At 49.4% G+C, this 21,050-nt stretch overlaps 1 protein-coding gene across 9 annotated transcripts; it reads left to right on the forward strand.

The window, feature by feature from the left end:
* The first annotated feature begins 6,343 nt into the window (after positions 1-6,343).
* On the forward strand, positions 6,344-19,772 carry KIF12 (kinesin family member 12). Of its 9 annotated transcripts, none has more exons than XM_077968252.1 (20): positions 7,369-7,910; positions 7,992-8,057; positions 8,148-8,226; positions 8,740-8,867; positions 8,979-9,054; positions 9,428-9,562; positions 9,733-9,868; positions 10,700-10,791; positions 10,971-11,127; positions 11,846-11,964; positions 12,051-12,155; positions 12,712-12,814; positions 12,896-12,986; positions 13,194-13,280; positions 13,681-13,771; positions 13,845-13,949; positions 14,530-14,630; positions 14,722-14,840; positions 15,855-15,945; positions 16,384-19,772. In XM_077968252.1, exons 1-19 carry the CDS (start codon positions 7,885-7,887, stop codon positions 15,905-15,907), a joined length of 1,869 nt encoding a protein of 622 aa, XP_077824378.1. In that variant the 5' UTR covers positions 7,369-7,884; the 3' UTR covers positions 15,908-15,945; positions 16,384-19,772. The 9 variants fall into 9 exon arrangements, with proteins under 9 accessions (XP_077824381.1, XP_077824378.1, XP_077824379.1 ...); XM_077968253.1 differs by having other exon boundaries at positions 14,722-14,831; XM_028834929.2 differs by lacking the exon at positions 15,855-15,945 and having other exon boundaries at positions 16,384-18,108.
* Positions 19,773-21,050: the final 1,278 nt, after the last annotated feature.

Raw genomic sequence — 21,050 nt, forward strand, 5'->3', positions numbered from 1 at the left:
TGACTAATTATGTTGGGCAATTTTCATATGTTTATTAAATATTTGGATATCATATTTTGCAAAATGCCAGTTCAAACCTTTTGGTCAGTTTCAAGTTGGGTTGTTATTCTTTTTCTTACTGGCTTGTAGAAGCTCTGTATATATTCTGGATAGAAGTCCTTTGTCAGATATACGTATTGCAAATAACTTTTCTCAGTCTGCGGTTTGCTTTTTTACCTCTTAAATGCAATCTTCTGATGAACAGTTTTTCATTTCAATGTGGTCCAATACATCAATTTTTTTTATGGTTAGTGCTTTTTTGTGACTTGTTTAGGAAACCTTTGTTTACTCTCAATGTCAGGAAAATATCATCTAGATTTTCTTCTAAATTTAGATCCACCATAAATTTTAAATTAATATTGTGAATGATGTAAAGTATGAAATCAAGGATTTTTTTTTCTTTCCCTAAATGGATATCCAATTAATCCAGCCCAATTTGTTGAAAAGAACAATATTCTCCCAACTGAGGGCAGCGCTTCCTTTGTCATAAATCAGGTGATGCTTATGGACAGATGTGTTGCTGGAGGCTGTTCTATTTCATTCGCTGGTCTTTGCACCAATGCCACACTGTCTTGATCACTGTAGCTTTACATTAAGTCTTGGGATCTGGTAGATTAAGTCCTCCAACTTTGCTCTTCTGCATTATTATCTTGGCTGTTGTAGTCTTTTGCATTTTCATATAAATTTTAGAGTCAGCTTGTCAATTTTCATTTTTAAAAGTCCCTGCTGGGATATTGATTGGGACTGCATTGAATCTACATATGTCAGTTTACGGGAAATTAACATCTTCACAATGCTCTATCTTCTAATTCATAAACATAGTAATTCTCTCCTTTTATTTAGGTCTTCCTAAATATCAGCAATGTTTTGCTCTTTTCAACATTTTATTTCAAATGCTTTTTATTAAATTTATTTCTAAGACATTGTGTTTTTTGATGCTGCTCTAAATGTTAACATTTTAATTTCCAATTGTGTATTTTATATGTAATTCACAAGTATATATAATATATGCATATTGACATTGTATCAGAGACTTTGGAGATTCTTAAGAATTTTCTATATACACATATGTCTGTGTATTTATGTATACTGTGAAAAATAACAGTCTTATTAACTTAATTCTTTCTTTCCAGTTTCTACATACGTTTCTGCCTTACTATACTAGGATGATGGTAAGAGAAGTGGAAGTTATTTTTATTATTAAATATGATATTACCTGTAGGCTTTTTCTGGTAAAGAACCTTTATTCAATTAAGAAATTTCCATAGTATTTTTAGTTTGTTGAAAGCTTTTATTTTTATAGTGAGCAAGTGTTAAATTTTACCAAATGTCTTTTCTGTATTTATTGAGATGACCATTCGATTTTCTCCTTTATTCTATCAATGTGTTGAATTACACTGATTGACTTTCAAATGTTCAAGCAACTTTTGAGTTACTGGACTAAATCCACACGTATTATGTATTTTCTATATTGCTGCGTTTGATTGGCCAATAATTATTTGGAATCTTAACAATTGTGCTCATGAGAGCTAAAGGCTGGCAGTTTTCTTTTCTTCTTATGTCATTGTAAGGATCAGATATCAGGGTTAGGCTGGTCGAATTTTTAAAAAAATGAATTTGGAAATTCTCCCTCTGGCTCTATTGCTGACATTTTGTCTAAGATTCATTTCATTACTTCCTTAAGTGTTTGGAAGATTCCCCTGTGAAGCCATCCAGGCTAAGTGCTTCCTTTGTGGGGAGGTTTTTAATTACAAATTCAACTTGTTGAACAGATATAAAATGATTCAGATATCCTACTCTTTTCTCTTATCCATTTTAGGAAATTGAGATTTTTAAGTGATTTGTTCATGAATTCACAAATATGGTCACGTTCAGATTTATTGACATAAAGTTACTCATAATATCTTCTATTACTCTTTTAATATCTGTAGGATCTGTAGTAAACTCCCTTTTTTATTTCTGATATTTGTACTTGGCATTTTCTCTTTTTATTTTCTTTCTTAGTTTGTTAAGCATTTATACAAGTTATTGATCTCATCAAAGAAACAAGTGTTGGCTATTGTATGTCAGCTACGGGTTTCACTGATTTGCGCTATTAGCTGCATAATTTCTTTCCCGCTTTGTTTGGGTTTAATGTGCTATTCTTTTTCTGGTTTCCTAAGATGAAAACTTCAATGACTGATTTTTCAATCGTTTTTTCTTTTCTAATATGAGCAGAGCTTATACATTTCTTCTCAGCATTGCCTAACTACATAGTTTACTTCCCTTATTGTTAATTTCAAAATATTCTCTAATCACCATCATTATTTATTCTTTGATCCAGAGGTCATTTAGAAGTATTTCCGTGTGATTTCCAATTATTTGGCAGCAGGGGAGGGAGGGCGGATTTTCTAGTTACCTTTCCCTTACTGATTCTAGGTTGATTCCTCTATGGTAAGATAACACACTCAATATTATTTTAATCACTCAAAATTGTTGAGGCTGGCTTTACAGCCCAACCTCTATTTTGGAAAATGTTTCATGTGCATTTGAAGATAATGTGTATTCTGCACATTATTGGGTATAGTGTTTTGTATATGTCATTTAGATCAAGTTGGGTAACAGTGTTGTTCAAATCTTCTATATTTTTACTGAATTTCTACCTGTTGTTCTTTAGTTACTGAGAAAGTTGGGTTAAGATTAGCATCTGTGGTGGTGAATTTGTCTATTCCTTTTTGTAGTTCTGTTATTAGATGGATACAATTTAAGATTATTATGTCTTCCTGTTGAATCATATAATATAATAAAATGTTTCTCACTGTCTCTGTTGATGCTTCTTGCATTAGAGTCCATTTTGTCTGATGTTAATATGGCTGTACTGCTTTCTTTTGGTTAGGGCTGGTGTGATACAACTTTTTCAATTCTTTCATTTTCAGTTATTTCTTTTCTTAAATTTGAAGTTGGCTTTCCTTTTTTTCAACATAGAAACATTTTGATTTTTGTATCCAGTTTGACAATGTTTGTCTTTTATTTGAAGTGTTCAGCCCATGTACAATTAATATACTTGCTGATGTAATTGGGTTTAATTGTATATTGTTATTTGTTTTTTATTTGTTCCATTTATTCTTTGTGACTTTCTTTCTTTCCCTTTCTTCCTTCCTTCCTCCCTTCCTTCCTTCCTCCCTCCCTCCCTCCCTCCCTCCCTCCCTTTCTTCCTTCCTTCCTTCCTTCCTTCCTTCCTTCCTTCCTTCCTTCCTTCCTTCCTTCCTTTCTTTTTTTGAGATGGGGTCTTACTCTGTTGCTCAGGCTGGAGTGCAGTGGCATGATCATGGCACACTGCAGACTTGACCTGGGCTCAGGCAATCTTCCTACCTCAGTCTCTCAAGTAGCTGGGACTACAGGCATGTGCCACTATACTCAGCTACTTTTTGTATTTTTTGTAGAAATGGCTTTTCTCCATGTTGCCCAGGCTGGTCTTGAACTCCTGGGCTCAAGCAATCCAGCTGCCTCAGCCTCCCAAAATGCTAGGATTATAGGTGTGAGCTACCACACCCAACATCTTTGTGACTTTATATCTCATTTTTTGTCTTCTTTTGAATCAGTCAAGTAGTTTAATTCATTTTTCTCTATTAGCTTCGTAGTTTTAACTCTTATTTTTACAGTAGTTATGTTAAAGATGTCACTATACATCCCTGAACTACTACGTCTACCTTAAGTTAGTACTTTTATCACTTCCCAAACAATTGAAGAACCAACGCTACAATTCTATGGTTTAACTCCATTCACTCCACTTATCCTTTATTCTAGTGTAATGTCTGTTTGCTTCTATATATATTATAATGGTAGCAAAAAGTTAGTGCTACTTTCTTTTAAACAGTCAAAATGATTCTCTTTTTTTTTCTTTTTTTTTTTTTTTTTTTTGAGATGAAGTCTCACTCTGTCACCCAGACTGGAGTGCAGTGGCACGATCTCAGCCAACTGCAACCTCCACCTCCCGGGTTCAAGCAATTCTCCTGCCTCAGCCTCCCGAGTAGCTGGGATTACAGGCACCCACCACCATGCCCAGCTAATTTTTGTATTTTTAGTAGAGACACCATGTTGGCCAGACTGGTCTTGAACTCCTGACACCAGGTGATCCACTCACCTGGGCCTCCCAAAGTGCTGGGATTACAGGCTTGAGCCACCATGCCTGGCCTCAAAATGAGTTTATATACATCCCATATTTATTCTTTCTGGTGCTCTTTATTTTTTCCTTTAGTTCTCATTCAACATGTAAAAAGTTTCCTTTAGTGTTTCTTGTAGTGATGATCAACAGAGGTGAATTTCTCAGCTTCTGTTTGTTTAAAAATGTCTATTTTACCTACATTTGTGAAGGATACTTTTGCTAGGCATATAATTCCAGTTTGATTTTTGTTTTTTAATCCCAGCATTTTAAAGATGCACTGTCTATTGTCTGTTGGCATCCATAGTTTCTACTCAAAAGTAGTTGTCAGTCTTATTATTGCTACTTTGAAGGTTATGCATTTTTCCCTAGGGCTGCTTTTATGGTTTCTTCTTTGTCTTTGTTTTTCAGCAGCTTCAGATGTGCTAGATATTTCTTTATCTTTAAAGTGGGCTACAAGGTTGCACATAACCAGGCTCCTATTACCTTTATAATCTTTTTTTTTTTTTTTTTTTTTTTTTTTGAGACAGAGTCTTGCTGTGTCACCCAGGCTGGAGTGCAGTGGTGTCATCTTGGCTCACTGCAACCTCTGCCTCCCAGATTCAAGTGATTCTTCCTCAGCCTCCTGAGTAGCTGGGATTACAAGCCTGTGCCACCATGCCTGGCTAATTTTGTATTTTTAGTAAAGACAAGATTTCACCATGTTGGTCAGGCTGGTCTCAAACTCCTGACCTTGTGATTTGCCTGCCTCGGCCTCCCAAAGTGCTAGGATTATAGGGGTGAGCCACTGCACCCAGCCACCTTTATGATCTTTTGTCTCCCACTCTTCCCTTACTGTGTTCCAACCACCCTGGCCTTCTTCCATTCCTTGAACACACACTGGTCATACTCCACCTCAGGACCTTTGCATTGGACATTTCTTCTGCCTAGGATAATCTTCTCCCAAATATTTGCATGACTAACTCACATTCTTCCTTGAAGTCTTTCCTCAAAAGTCACCTTCTCAATGAGGTATTCCATGACTATACTATATAAACAACAACCTGTTCCCCATCGCCAACACTGACTGATATTATTTCCATAGCACTTTTCAGCTTTTAACATGCTATGTAAGTTATTTATATGCTTATTTTTATTATCTTCTTTTCCCACCTCACTAGAGGGTAAGTTCCACAAGGGCAGGAATTTTTATCTGTTTTGTTCACTAATGTATGCATCTCAAGTGCCTAGAAATCTGCCTGACACCTAGGGGAGGCTTAATAAAAGCTTGCTCATGACTGTTCAATTAAAGGGTAGCAGATGTTTGCACTCACTGTTAGAGAAAAGAACCTGGACTTTGCTCCTGCATTTGTGATTCAAAGGACATCAAATCATGTACACATTCTGACCCAGGATGGGAAGCCTGGTGCACAAGTCCCCACTGACCAGCTTGAAACATATCCCCTGTTTCTGCACTTTTATCAGAATCCCTTCAAGGCTGGGCGTGGTGGCTCATGCTTGTAATCCCAGCACTTTGGGAGGCTGAGGTGGGTGGATCACCTGAGATCAAGAGTTTGAGACCAGCCTGGCCAACATGGTGAAACCCCATCTTTACTAAAAACACAAAAGTTAGCTGGGCGTGGTGGTGAGCACCTGTAATCTGAGCTACTTGGGAGGCTGAGGCAGGAGAATCACTTGAACCCAAAGGTGGAGGTTGCAGTGAGCCAGGATTACAACATTGCATTCAAGCCTGGGTGATGAGAGATAAACTGCATCTCCAAAAAAAAAAAAAAAAAATCCCTTCAGCGTGGCTCATCTCAGTCCAGCCTGAAGAGGGAACACAATCTGACTAAACCAATGCACACTAAGATGCTAGTGACTGATAGTCTTCAACACTTTCAAGGACTTTTAAAGGAGCACCTTGTTCATTTACTGGGTTTACTCCTGACAAAAGCAACTTGCCATAGCAAGCAGCATCAGGATGTACAGCTCATAGTTCTGGGTTTAAACTCTCAGTTCTGCCATTTGTTGCTTTCTCCTTAGGTAACCTTCCCTGCCTTTCACTGTTTTGTTCAGTTTTTTTTTTCCTCTGAAAAACAGGGATAGTAATTTTTGTCTTATCCACCTCAAGGACTCAAAAATATAATAGATTAAGGAACTTCAAAGTTGAAAGGGAACTTAGAGATCATCTAGGAATTTTTATTTTTGTTTTTAGGTAATTCTTTACAACTTTCACTTTCGATAACACTGTCTCATTGAAATCTCAGAACAACCATGTCAAATAGGAGAGAAGTCATTAATCCCTTTTTACAGGAAGGAAACAAGTTAAGAGAGGCCAAGACTCTGTGGCAAGTTAGTGTCAGAGCTGGGAGCAGTGGTACTTTGTTCTACAGAACTTTCCCTGTGGTCCCTGCTAGAGGGTCCTAAACCAAAAGGTCAACTGACTCTTTCTTATACATCTCCATTGCCTGGGGAGCTCACTGCCATCCAAGACAGCCCATTCTCCAGTAGGGTGGCTTTGATAGCTGGCTGTCATTTGTGGTGGTATAGAATGTGTTACATTGAGAAAAAGTGATTTTTAGGGCTTTCACCCTAATGTGTGTTTGGGGGCCAGAGAGTTTGCAGAAATATTCAGAGAACATACAAAGACAGCCAGGATGACAATAATAATAACAATGCCAATCTGATGGTGTCACATCCCTGTTTGTAATCCTTTAATGGCTTCCTGGTTCCCTGAAGAGTGAGTCCAGACTCCTTGATGTGCCCGCCATAAGCTAGGTCCAGCCTCAAACTACTTCTCCATGCCACACTCATCTCCCCCACCCCACCCTGGCCATCCTGACTTCTGTTTGCTTTGCCTGGAAAACCTTCACCTCCTCCCCACCCGCACTGCTCCTACAGGCCTCTGTACTCCCCCTAAAGGCCCTACACACGGCTGGGTTGTACTTATCCATCTCTCCAGACACACTGTGAGCTGGGAAGGGTCAGAGGCTGCATGGGGCTCCTCTGCCCTGGTGCCCAGCATGGAGACTGGCACAGAATAAGTGATTGCCCCATCCCTGCACACTCACAGACATCTCTGCTGTTCTCATAAGCCAGACCAGGAGAGGGTTAAACAATCATGCTGGCCTAGGATTAACTTTGGCATTAGAGAGGCAGGTGCCCCAGTGTTTTACCAGGTGCTTGGAAACCTGTTCTCAGGTCAGCTCAGAGACTCAATCCAGCCAGGTCATCCCTAGAGCTGACTGAGACCTGTGCGGTTCCTTGGGCCCTGAGCTGCGCTGCTGGGGGTGGGCGTGGGTGTGTGGAAAGAGTGGGTAGAGCCTGGTCCTGTGCAGGCTAGCTCTGTGGCCTTGGTTGAGTTCTTCCTACCTGCTTAGGTTTCCCCATCTGGGCACAAAGGAGGCGGGTCCGAGTGGTCCCACGGGTCCCTCTTGTGAGGACTGGCCAAGAGCAAGGGATCCTCAGACTCCAGAACCCCCTAGCTAGGGGTCCCCTCGCTTGGGAGAGACTTTCTCCACCGCAGGGGTGAGGAAGGGTAAATCTTTAACGAGCCAGCCCTGGGCAGGCTGGAGCCTTTCCGGATGGATGGCTGCCTGGGATGGGGGATGGGGTGGGAATGCAAGAAGTGTGTAGACAGTCCCAGTGTTGTGGAGAAGGGAGGGTATTGGGGGGAGTAAATAAAGGAGACGCGGGCGGAGCTAACTGCGTGTGCAGAGCAGGACATGGAGGAACGCGGGTCACCCGACGGGTAAGCAGATCTTCAGAGAGGTTCGAGGAGTCCTGAACAGCCGCTGGGTGCAGGTATGGTAACTCGCATTGCTGCCCACAGGGATCTCGCGCGAAGCCTGGAGCAAGGGCCAGAGGGGCCGGAAACGCCCATCCAGGTGGTGCTCAGGTGGGTATAAGTTGGCTAGGAGGCACCTGGGCGAGGCAGGGATCGATGAAGACATCAGGATGTACCATCTGCCCTTCTGTCGGACCCCAGGGTACGTCCCATGAGCGCGGCCGAGCTACGTCGAGGGCAGCAGAGCGTGCTGCACTGCTCAGGGACCCGGACTCTGCAGGTGAGGAACCCGTCTCTCTGTCTCCCCAACAAATCCCGGGGACGCCAGGTCCCTTCCCCCAGGCAACTTTGCCCTAGGCCCTACCCTCCCCCGGAGTGTTCCTCTCCCAGGTGCCCCACCCTCCCCAGAGTGCCCCTCCCTTCCAGGATGCCCAGCCCTCCGCCATGGTGCGCCGCGCCAACCCCTCCGAGTGCCCCGCCCCTTCTGAGGGCCCGCGCACCCAAGGTGCCCGCCCTCACCCAGAATGCCCCGCCCCTCCAGGGTGTCCCACCCTCCCCAGAATGCCCCGCCCCTACTGAGTGTCCCCCTTACCCCCAGGGCAGGGTGACCGCCCACCAAGTGCCTCATCGAGAGTCCTACCCTCCTCCAGGGTGCCCCGCCCTCCTCCAGAGTGCCCCGCTCCTCCTGAGTGCCCCGCCCCTCCAGAGTGCCCCGCCCTCCAGGGTGCCCCGCCCCTCCAGGGTGCCCCGCCCTCCTCCAGAGATCTCCGCTCCTCTGCCCTACCTGCGCCAGGTGAGCCCTCCAGGCGGGGGTCCCGAAGTGGCGTTCCGTTTCGGTGCGGTGCTAGACGCGGCGTGCACGCAGGAGGACGTGTTCCGGGCGTGCGGTGTGCGGCGCCTGGGGGAGCTGGCGCTGCGGGGGTGAGTGAAGCTTCGCCTCCGCTCCGCGCCGGGCCTGGCGGGGCCCCGACGCACCCCCAACCCCCACCCGGGGTAGCCGCCCAAGTCCAGCTACACCCTTGCCGCCCGCAGCTTCTCCTGCACTGTCTTCACCTTTGGCCAGACGGGCTCCGGGAAGACCTACACCCTGACTGGACCCCCTCCCCAGGTGGGCGAGCGCCGGCGGAGCCCTCACGGGGCGGGGCTGAGTGGGCTGGAAACCCTGGGGAGTCGCAGGCGACGCAGACTCCCAGAGGAAAGGGACTGGGACGATGCAGCCTGACCCATTTGTTTGCAGACGAGGACGCTGAGGACCAAAGAGAAGGGACTTGCCCAATTTGGAGCATTTGGGCTTCAGCTTTGGCCCCTTCCTAGCTCTCAGTTTTCTCATCTGTAAAATGGAAGTGACAGTACCGACTATGAGTTAAATGAGCCATTGCTTGGGAACTTGGCACGTTTCCCGGCGCACGGTATCATACATGCGCTACAGAGGGTAGTCATTACTGTGGAGATGACAATGGCTCAGTTGGTTTTGCCCCCAGGGGGAGGGGGTGCCCGTACCCCCTAGCCTGGCTGGCATCATGCAGAGGACCTTCGCCTGGCTGTTAGACCGCGTGCAGCACCTGGGTGCCCCTGTCACCCTTCGCGCCTCTTATCTGGAGATCTACAATGAGCAGGTAAGGGAATGCAAGGAATAGAAAGACAGCCCACGAGGAAACGGAGCGCTTCTTTCCAGGGAGCCTGGATCAAAGGGCAGAAGGGGCGGTGGGGGACTCTGTTGTCAGTAAGATCTGGGGGTGGGTGGACCCGTTTCCCCGTTTCCTCACCCTCCTCCCTCCCCTCCCAGGTTCGGGACTTGCTGAGCCTGGGGTCTCCCCGGCCCCTCCCTGTTCGATGGAACAAGACTCAGGGCTTCTATGTGGAGCAGCTGCGGGTGGTGGAATTTAGGAGTCTGGAGGCCCTGATGGAACTTTTGCAAATGGGTGTGTGCTGACCGCGGGGAGTTTTGCGGGGAGGGGTGCCCATTCCTCAATTATTCACTGAGTGTGGACTTGGGACCTAGACTGCAGCTGCAGCTTCAGAAATGACTCCTGGGGGAGGTGGGGAAGGACCAGTAAACTACAATTCAAAGACATGGCCCAAGGGTACACCCTGCAGCCACTGCCAACAAGGCCTGCTAATTCTGCCTTCCAAACTCCTTTCACGCTCTCTCTTTAGCCCAGGGCCTCCGCCTCAGCCATGACTCATTCTTGCTCCCTGGTGGTCTCTGCACCTCAAGGCTCTCCCCTGCCAATCCATTCTACTCTATGCTGCAGACCCCATCTCTCTTTGCCTCCAGACCCTCCACCCTTCCAGGACCCCGAGGATCAAGGTCATTCCTCTTAGCTTAGCCTAAAGGCCGTTCCCTTTCAGCCTCATTCTTTTTTTTTAAATCAAGTATTTATTGGACACACCTCCTTTGGCAGACACTGGAGATGCTGACTGTAGATTCTGGCCCCAACACTTTGCCACACCTCTCAGCTGATCTCGCTACCTCAGTTTCTCCTCCTTCTTTCACGAAGCCTTGGGAAAGATGTTTATAAAATGCAAATCTGACTGTCATTCTTCTGCTCAGTTTTCTCTATCCTCCATTCACCCATCTCTGCTACAGCAGGACCCAGCATCCCATCGTTCCCTGAACAACACCCACTTTGTTGCCTCCCTGCCTTTGCATGAGGCTTGCTCCTCCACCAGGATTCCTTTGCTCCTTTTTCTTCATTGGTGATGACCTGTTCTTCCTACCAGGTCCAGCTCCTGATGTTTTTCCCTTCCAGGTCTCAGCCGTCGAAGGAGCTCAGCACACACCCTGAACCAGGCCTCCAGCCGAAGCCATGCCCTGCTCACCCTTTACATCAGCCATCAAACTGTGAGTGCCCCAGCCTGGGAAGGTGCTTGTCCAGGGCCACCCAGCAAGAGTCTGTGTCTGGACATACAAACCAACTTGGGTGTGCATGGGGGGTACTAGTGGAAACCCTTGGCCCCATAACCTTGTGGCTTTGGTGGGGACAGTCCCTCCCAAGTCGCCATGAAGCTCTGACCCCTCAGGCCCAGCAGATGCCTCCTGTGGACCCCGGGGCACCCTGTGTTGGTGGGAAGCTGTGCTTTGTGGACCTGGCAGGCAGCGAGAAGGTTGCAGCCACGGGATCCCGTGGGGAGCTGATGCTTGAGGCCAACAGCATAAACCGAAGCCTGCTGGCCCTGGGTGAGACCTGGGGGCCACCAGTGTGATTTCCTGTCTCTCCTCTGCACCTGGCTCACAGCTGTCCACAATAGGGGATACCAGAGGAGTTGTAGTGCATAGAAGAGGGTTAAAGAGCTGCGATCCAGGAACCAGAGGCCTCATTCTGGCCCCAGCTCTGCTATTGACTTCTCCCTTCGTAAAACACTGCTTATGAATCTATAAACTCTAACGGTGTATGAAGTTACATGCTAATTTGGGAAATAGAACCACTCAACTGCAGAAGATGAGCCCTCAGAGACATTTGGCATGTCCCTTGTGCAGCTGGGAAGACTGAGGCCCAGTAAAGGGAAGGGACTTGACCTTTCTCCCCATCCCCACCCCAGGATAGCGAACCTGGAGATCCTCAGGGACTGGGCCCTCAGGATTCCTCTGTGGCATGCGTGCGAGATGCCCACGAAACTCCTCTGTGTTCAATCCATTTGTTAGAAGTTTCCTGCTGAGTGCCTGAGTACCAGGCCCTTTGCTGGGCACTGAGGGTCAGGGTATACAGAGCCTTCTCTGCCCTCGAAGAGTCCCAGTCTGGCGGTGGGGACCAATCTGACTGAGTCATGAGATCATGTGGAAAGATGGGTTTTTAGGGCAACGCAGGCCTGGGTGGAGAGCCCAGCTCTGCAGCCTCCCAGCCTGATGGCCCTGGGCAAGCAATGTAACCTTCCCGACTCTTGATGTCTCTCCCCAGGTCACTGCATCTCCCTGCTGCTGGACCCACAGCGGAAGCAGAGCCACATCCCTTTCCGGGACAGCAAGCTCACCAAGTTGCTGGCAGACTCACTGGGAGGGCGTGGGGTCACCCTCATGGTACTTAAGCGGGGCCTGGCAGGGAAGGTTGGGTCTTGAGGAGGGGGCCCCCAGAGAGGAGCACTCAGTGGGAGTGCACTCCCCAGGTGGCCTGCGTGTCCCCCTCAGCCCAGTGCCTTCCTGAGACTCTCAGCACCCTTCGATATGCAAGCCGAGCTCAGCGGGTCACCACCCGGCCGCAGGCCCCCAAGGTGAGTATAGGCAGGCACAGGCTGAGGGACAGGCGTGGAGCTGCTGGACGATCAGGCAGGAGTTGGAGCCTGAGTCCCTTGATTGAGGTCTTGGACTGGGTCAAAGCTGAGATTAGGATTGGAAATGGTGTCATGGCTGTGTAGGGTGAGGTCAGGGTCCCAGCCAGGGTCATGCCAGGTTTAGGGCAGGTCTAGGGTTGGAGTTTGAGTTGGAATCTGATTCAGGGTCTAGCTCAGTTGGTATCATGGTTAAGTGGGAATTGATCTGGGGTCTAATAAGGGGTCTTGTCTGGAATCATCTGGCCCAAGGTTTGGACAGAACTGAGTTTGGGATTGGACTCAGAGCTGAGTCCAGCTCAGAGTGGGGCCCTCCAGGACAGTGCAGTTAGGACAAGGTAACCCCTCCAGGCAGATGCAGCCTTGTGCCAAGATGCAAGGCTGACGAGTGAAGCATGGGCTGGATTTTAGGCCCCAGTTACTTCCCACACCTGGAAGTCCTTGTGCAGTGCACAACTTATACAACCATAAAGGTGGCCCTGGGCCTCTTTCCCTACAGTCTCCTGTGGCAAAGCAGCCCCAGCGTTTAGAGACAGAGATGCTGCAGCTCCAGGAGGAGAACCGTCGCCTGCAATTCCAGCTGGACCAAATGGACTGCAAGAGTATGAGCTCCCTGGAGGCAGAGTAGGATGGGGATAGGGTCTGGGGCTGCTGTGGATCCACCACCTCCTGCTTCCCTGCAGCGTCAGGGCTCAGTGGGGCCCGGGTGGCCTGGGCCCAGCGGAACCTGTACGGGATGCTACAGGAGTTCATGCTGGAGAATGAGAGGCTCAGGTAGGGTCCAGCCCACAGCCAGAAGGATGCTGCCCCCCCACCCATCACTGTTAAGCTGCTTCTGCCAAGCTGCCCCCTCTCCCTGTCCCTGGCTCCCCTATGTCCCACCTGCTTCCTGAGCTGGTGCTATGCTGCAATGAAGAGGAGCTGACTGATGCCCCCGCAAGCCCCATTTCCTACCCCTTTCTGGCTTGTGCTCTACCCTAGGAAAGAAAAGAGCCAGCTGCAGAATAGCCAAGACCTGGCCCGGAATGAGCAGCGCATCCTGGCCCAGCAGGTCCATGCACTTGAGAGGTAAGCAGAGCCACCAACTTGGAGCCAGGCCTCCGGACAGAGGGCAGCTGGAAAAAGGGATGAAATGCTTGAGGCTTAATGAAATGCGTGAGGCTGGCCTCTGGATTCAGACCAACTAGGTTCAGTTTCCAGCTCTGCCACCGACTAGCTGTGTCACCTGGGGCAAGTCATTTAACTTCTCACTGCCTGGGTTTCCTCTTCTGTAAAATGGGGGTCATCATCATGCTTACTTTATAGGCTTGTTTTAAAGATCAGAGAGAATGAGTTAACATGTAAAACCTTGAGAACAGGGCCTGGTACCTGGTACGGGATCCAGGAGTATTAGCTGGGAAGGGGATTTGAAAGCCAGCTTGGTGGTAGGGTTGGAGGCTGCAGGCATAGACCCCACTGTTCTTTTTAGGCGCCTCCTTTCTGCCAGCTACCGTCACCAGCAGGGCCCTGGCCTGACCCCACCGTGTCCCTGTGTGATGGCCCCAGCTCCCCCTTATCACGTGAGTCTCACTGCCCAGCCTGGAGGGGTGACAAGTAGGGACATCATGGAGCCTCTGACGCAGCCTTTTGCAGGCACTGCCACCCGTCTACTCCTGCCCCTGCTGCCACATCTGCCCACTGTGTCGAGTGCCCCTTGCCCACTGGGCCTGCCTGCCAAGGGAGCGCCACCTGCCCCAGGTAGGAAAGGCCAAGGTGGGAGTGAGGGAAGGCTGGGAGAACCGGAGCCCTTGATCTAGGAGTCATCAGTCCAGAGCCCCAGGGATTCCAGGGCTCCATGCTAGATCATGGGGAGTGAATGGCTGGCTTAGGGCTCCCTCTGCCTGGGTTTAAAATAGCTGTTTACCCTCCCTCCTCTCCACCCTGCCCTTTTTTAGGAATTCATCCTGTCATTCACTTATTCAATCACTCACATATTTACTCACTTATGGATTTACTGAATTGTACATTCACTCACTCCTTCAGTAACTCCCCAAGCTCCTTGCTTTATACCAACCTCTCTTCTGGGCTCTGAGGATTCGGAAATAGACCAGACATGGTTCCTGCTCTCAGGAGGCTTCTAGTCTCAGGAGAGGTTGGGAGAAGAACCACCTGCTGCACACAGAAGAAGGCGACCAGGACCCCACCCCTTTATGCCATCCTGACATTCTTGATACCTTGTGGGGTAGGCATAGCAGGGTTTCATGGCTAGCACCAGGTAAGTGGGACACAGAGAGGCAGGACTGAGGTCACCCAGAGTGCGCTCTGGTCTTTCCTGCAGGTGTTGGACCCTGAGGCCTCAGGTGGCAGGCCCCCATCTGCCCGACCCCCACCCTGGGCACCCCCATGCAGCCCTGGCTCTGCCAAGTGCCCAAGAGAGAGGTGGGTCCCTCCCTGGGACACTGAGGTCGGAGGGGGTTGGTCTGGGGAGCTCAAAGGCTCACCTCCCATCTCCCAACTCACCCTGGCCCAGGAGTCACAGTGACTGGACTCAGACTCGAGTCCTGGCAGAGATGTTGATGGAGGAGGAGGTGGTACCTTCTGCACCCCCCATGCCCGTGAGGCCCCCAAAGACATCACCAGGTCTGAGAGGTGAAGAAGGGAGAGAGGGAGGGGCCCCTAATGTTCTCTGTGATCTTGGGGTAGAACCCACCCTCTCCAGGCCTCATCTCTGAAATGGGGTGGGTATTGAGAAGTGGCTTCTAAGATCTTTCTACTTCCAAACTTGGAATTCTCTTTTTAGGAGCACCTGCATGCCCAGATGTATGCTGGAGCCCGTGGTGTATGGGGGTGGGGTGGGGGAAAGGGTGGAGGGCACCTACCCCCTGAGGCTTCTCTAGAGGATGTTGGGACCCAGATGGACCTCGGCGAGGAGGGGCCCAGGAGAGGGCAGGCCTTGAGTCTCACTGCTCCTTAGGTGGGGCCGGGGTTCCAAACCTGGCCCAGAGACTGGAGGCCCTCAGAGACCAGATTGGCAGCTCCCTGCGACGTGGCCGCAGCCAGCCACCCTGCAGTGAGGGTGCACGGAGCCCAGGCCAAGTCCTCTCTCCCCGTTGAAGGCCAAATGGGAACCCAGGAGACTGCTGTGTGACCTCAGACTGGGCTCTGTGCTCTTGGGCCTCAGTCTCCCCATTTGCCAAATGGAGACAGCAGCCACTCCACCTGAAGCTGGGCTGGGGCGGGGCCTGGGGGTGCTATTTAGGGGAGCAAGGGGATTCAGGAGAAACCAGGCAGCAGGGGATGAAGTACATGAATAAAGAGAGGCATCAGCTCCAAGTCTGGTCGGTTCTGTCCTCTGGGATTGTCAGTCACTTCCCCATGGGGAGTTAGAGAGAGGAAGGGCTAGGACTCTTGGCACAAATGTGTGTCCCCTTCCAGTCTGGAATATCCCAAGCTCCCATCTCCTTTCATGTATTTTTTTTTGAGATGGAGTCTAGCTTTGTTGCCAGGCTGGAGTGCAGTGACACGATCTCAGCTCACTGCAACCTCCGCCTCCCAGGTTCAAGCGATTCTGCTGCCTCAGCCTCTCGAGTAGCTGGGATTACAGACACGTGCCACCACGCCCAGCTAATTTTTGTATTTTGTTGTTGTTGTTGTTGTTGTTAGAGACAGGGTTTCACTATGTTACCCAGGATGGTCTCGATCTCCTGACCTCGTGATCTGCCTGCCTCAGCCTCCTAAAGTGCTGGCATTACAGGTGTGAGCCACCGCGCCTGGCCTCCTTTCATGTATTATACAAGTTTTGATTAAGCAACTGCTACATGCCATTGGGTAGGCGGGGGGCAATTGAATGGCAAGCATCTCCATGAAGGAGACGTGAGGGAAACTGATTTGGCCTGGTGCACAGGGAGATGGGTGGTCAAAGGGCTCACTCTGTGTCACCGTGGGTCCTGGTGCTGGTGGGGATCAGGAGGCCTGGCTTCTTGTGCCATAGATCTGCACTGGGACTTTGGGCAAGCCCTGTTCCCTCTCTGGACACTCTGATTTTCAGTCAATTAAGTGGGGGACACAGCTTCCTTCCCATTGAGTTCTAGTGAGGGTCAAGGCTGTGAGCAATATCTGGGGTCAAGGCTGTGAGCAATATCTGATTCATGGCATTAATGCCCTGTAAAATGCTGTATTCGTTTGTTCTCAGCACTGCTGTAAAGAACTACCTGAGGCTGGGTCATTTATGAAGAAACGCGATTTGACTCACAGCTCTGCAGGCTGTACAGGAAGCATGACTGGGAGGCCTCAGGAAACTTATCACGGCAGAAGGGCGAAGGGGAAGCAAGCACATCTTACCATGGCGGAGCAGGAGAGAGAGAGAATGAAGGGAGAAGTGCTACACACTTTCAAACAACCAGATCTCGTGAGGACTCACTGTCATAACAGCAAGGGGGAAATCTGCCCCCATGATCCAATCACCTCCCACCAGGTCCCTCCCCCAATATTAGAGATTGTAATTCAACATGAGATTTGGGTGGGGGCACAGAGCCAAACCATATACAGTGGGTCTGTGGTTACGGAGAAGTCCAGGTATGACATGAGGAATTGTGGGGAAGAGAGAGAGGGCCCATTATAGAGAGAGCTATGAGGCTAACCTAACTCTCCCGCTTACCGTTAGGGAAACAGACCCACATGGTTCCTTCATTTGTTCATTCATTCATTCAACAAACAACACTGATGGCTGGGTGCCTGTAATCCCAACACTTTGGGAGGCCAAGGTAGGAGGATTGCTTGAGCCCAGGGGTTTGGGACCAGGCTGGGCAACATAGTAAGACCCTATCTCTACAAAAAATAAAAAATCAGCTGGGCATGGCGGCACACACCTATAGTCCCAGCTACTCAGGGGGCTGAGGCAGGAGATCACTTGAAAACAAGTGGCTGAAACTGCAGTGAGCCATGATCATACCACTGCACTCCAGCCTTGAAAAACAACAAAGCAAAACACCGCTGGCATCAACTGCAAATCAAGCCATAAGGTGACAAGACAAACAAGGACCAAGGTGGCTTTTCCAGGGAGCTCACAGTGTGCTGGGGGACAGACAGACATTTACCACCTCACATGGGCTGGGGGAAGCCCAAGGGACTGTGGAGGCACAAAGGAAAGTCACTTGATCAGTGACCATTGAGGGGGTCAGGGAAGGTTTCCCAAGGAGGCCATGACTAAGGCTTGGAGGGTAGACAGCATTTGGTTCAAGGGAAGGTGGAGGGGCTGTGGACGCAAAGGTTACAGACCTCTGAGGTTCCAAAGGTGGTCAGGGCCAGGAAGGGCAGGGCCTTCCAGGCCACAACCAGAGTTTGGGCTTGTGCCAAGGGCAGAGGGGAGCCATGGAAGGGTCTTGAGGCATCACCAGCCTAAATTTGTATTTAGGTCACGCTGGCCACCTGTGGGAGGTAGCCTGACTGGAGACGGGGTACTATAAAGAGACCAACACAGAGGAGATGAGACACCTCAGCCAGTAGTAGCTGAGCTGGGCCTCGGGCTGGGCATCCCCTCAGACCCATGACCTGGACTTAGGCAAGGTCCGGGCAGGACGGCCTTAGCCACAGGCTTGGGGAGCCCTTGGGAGGCAGCAGGCTGAGACCAGAGGGCCAGCCAGGGAGCAGCTGGGGTTGCTGGAGGGAGGTCACAGCCACCACCTGGAACAGAACTCAGACTGGCCACTTGTGCTCCTCAGACTGGCCACTGTGCTCCTCAGACCTGGCCTGAGGAAATCAGGATCGCTTTACCCCACCACACTCCCCAGTGCAGGACCAAGCAAAGAAAGACTCAGTGCTCTCCCACCCATCATTCTGGAAACTAGCTTTGGGAATATACCCCCTTTTTCCTAGCGGAGTGGGGACCCAGAGATAAGAGCAAGCTGTTTCAAGGATACTTGAGTGTGCTGTGTGACTTGGGGCAGGCTGCTGGGCCTCTCTGGGTCTCCCCCACTGCAGGCCCTTGGCTCCTGAGTCTATGCAGGGCTGGTCCCTGAAGCTGGGAGTGGTGGAGTCCATTTGGGTTGGAGCCCCCGTGGCCAGGAATTGGTAGGCAACACTTGTGACTGGGCATTAGAGGTTTTCTACAGTGGTGGCTTCCTGGAAGGCCAGAATCTGTGGAGGCAGAGCCCAGGGACAGAAGGTGACAGCCAGATACCACAGCCAGCCGGACCAGGCAGAGCAGGCTGTGGTTCAGCCCACAGATGGAACCACCCAAGCTCAAACCCATGAGTGATCCTGGGCTAGTGACTCAATTGCTCTGAGCCCAAGTCACTTATCCCCAGAAGGAACACAATAACAGTACTTCTTTACAAAACTGTCTTGCGAATGAAATTCCCTGACATGTGGAAAGAGTGGAGCATGTAGCTTTGCCAGTTGCAGACAGTTTCGCCAAAAGCAACCTTTAGTCAACATGGCAATTTGATGGAATTGATGATCAGGTTAAAAAAAATTCATTCAATATATATTGACAGAACTGTTTAGAACAGAGCCTGGCATGTGGTTAGTGCTAAATACATGCTAGTGGTCTTTGCTGTCATTATTACTCATGGATGCTTTCAGTGCAAACATTCTATAAGAACCTGCTTTCTGTGGGCTAGCACTGAATAAAGCATAGGACTTTTACCCTCATGGAACATAGACAACAAACAAAGAGGGCAAAATACGTGGCATGTCAGATGGTGATAAATGCTATGGAGTAAAATAGAGCAGGAGAGTGGAGCTCTGTCGGGGCAGGGGTGCAGTCCTAAGCAGGGAGTTCCGTTGGAGGTGATGTTTGTACAGAGACCTGAACAGGGAGGTTGAGCCTGATGAGTGCCCTAAAGCCTTTATTTTCTAATATTGGCAATTTCGATGCCACATTAGCTTGGGTGGCTCTGCAGGTTTGTGCCTGGGCTCCTCCCCACTCCCCAGAACCCTTATCTCACTGCATTGTGGGCCTGCTTGCTGGGAGGTCCTCAGCCCCAGGCAGGGGAGGCCTTGGCACCAAGCGTGAGAGTGTGAGAGCTTTCCTTAATCGCCTTGGGAGGATGGAGGGGGACCACCCAGGGGGACCCTGGCCTCACTGGTTCATTCATGTTTGGACGATTCCTGCTGGAGCCAGCCACGATTTTCCAGTTTCCCGGTTCCAGTTCACACTCCAGCTCAGCAAAACCCCACATCCTTTTCCAGAAAGAGACATAGGACTCAAGGAGACTGGCCTTCACTACCCTTGTCTCATAAGTCATGCATCCATCTCTCAGTCAGTGACATAGTTTGGCTGTGTCCCCACCCAAATCTCATCTTGAATCGTAGCTCCCGTAATTCCTATGTATTGTGGGAGGGACCTGGTGGGAGGAAACTGAATCATGGGGCTAGGTTTTCCCGTGTTGTTCTTGTGATAGTGAATAAGTCTCACAAGATCTGATGGTTTTATAAAGGGCAGGTTCCCTGCACATGCTCTCTTGCCTGTCACCACATAAGACGGGACTTTGCTCCTCATTCACCTTCTGCCATGATTGTGAGACCTCCCCAGTCATGTGGAACTGTGAGTCCATTAAATCTCTTTTTCTTTATAAATCACTCAGTCTTGGGTATGTCTTTATTAGCAGCATGAGAACAGACAAATACAGTCAGCATCCTCCCTCTAGAACTGCCATACTTCTAGGATCCCTAAACCCTGGGGGAATTCCACAGGATCCCAGTAATGTATCAGGACCCTTCCAATTCACTTGGTGCTTATCGAGAACTTGTGGACTCAGAAGAACATTTCTTGAGCCCTGCAAGCTACAGGCCTTCTGCAGATTGCTAGAAGTAGGGGGCAGTTCTCTGGACCCCGAAACATGGTAGAGTTCTCAAGAACTGTCAAAAGAAGGTCTTCACTACTTCGGAACATTAGAATTGGGGGAAGCTGTTGGAAATCCTGAGACACTACAGAAATTTTCCAGGATTCCAAACCCCTGGAAGATTTTTCTGAAATGTTAAAACACTGTAGACAAGTTGGGAGGGATTCTCTAGAATCTTTGGCTGGGCGGGGATGTAGTGGGGAAGGGACATTCACCAGAGTTCTGAAGGCCATCCATGGGTTTCTAGAATGCTGGCTGCCCAGATCCTTGGTTGAATTTTCCAGATCCTTGGGGATCCCAACTCTTAGCCCCTTTTCATTGCACAATGAGGAGCATGGCAGAAAGCATTGCAGTTGGATGGCACAAGCTTCTGGAAGAGCACTCCTGTGGACACTTGTACTTAAAAGGCTATGAGGTCTTGTCTGGGGGGCCAACTCCCAGATAGACCCCAAAACTGGGAGTCATTGTGAGAGTTTGTGAAGACCCTCCTGCCAAGAACATCTTGCTGCTTCAGCCACACCAGCTTTCTCTCAGCATCCCAAATGGGCCTGCCTTCCCCCCCTCAAGGTCTTTCTTCTCTTTGCCTAATGACACATTTGCTCCAAATTCATATTCATTTCCAGCCCCTTCATGATAGGATTCAGCCCCTTCACGGCATATTCTTGTCCTCTTCCATGTCCTTTTTCCATTTCTGTCTTCTTGTTTAGCTTCCAGCGGCTCATCTTCCTGTATTTTAGGCAATCAAGCATGGCAGCGCAGGTTGGGCAAGTAGGGGCAGTCTTGTTTTGAACCACAGACTGGAAGCTACTGGAACTCGTATATGGGTTAGTGCTGGGGTTGGAGACCAGGACTGGAATCTGGAGACCTGGGTTCAAAGCCTGCCTTGGCACAGACCTCCTGTGTATGTCAGACAAGTCCCTGGCTATCACTGGCATCTGCATGGGCTGGCAAAGACCTTTGAGAGGACTTTTTTGAAAGTTGGGCAGACGTGTCTTTCTCAAGAAACTTCATCCAG

This window comes from Macaca mulatta, chromosome 15 (genome assembly GCF_049350105.2).
Source record: "Macaca mulatta isolate MMU2019108-1 chromosome 15, T2T-MMU8v2.0, whole genome shotgun sequence".
NCBI lineage: Eukaryota > Metazoa > Chordata > Mammalia > Primates > Cercopithecidae > Macaca > Macaca mulatta.

Excerpts from the sequence above, each read along its gene's own strand:
- KIF12 (XM_015117011.3), top strand. The coding sequence starts at position 7,885 with ATGGAGGAACGCGGGTCACCCGACGG. Across the intron at positions 8,058-8,147 it reads CCCATCCAGGTGGTGCTCAG|GGTACGTCCCATGAGCGCGG; the intron begins GTGGGTATAAGT and ends GTCGGACCCCAG. Across the intron at positions 12,815-12,895 it reads GGACCAAATGGACTGCAAGA|CGTCAGGGCTCAGTGGGGCC; the intron begins GTATGAGCTCCC and ends GCTTCCCTGCAG.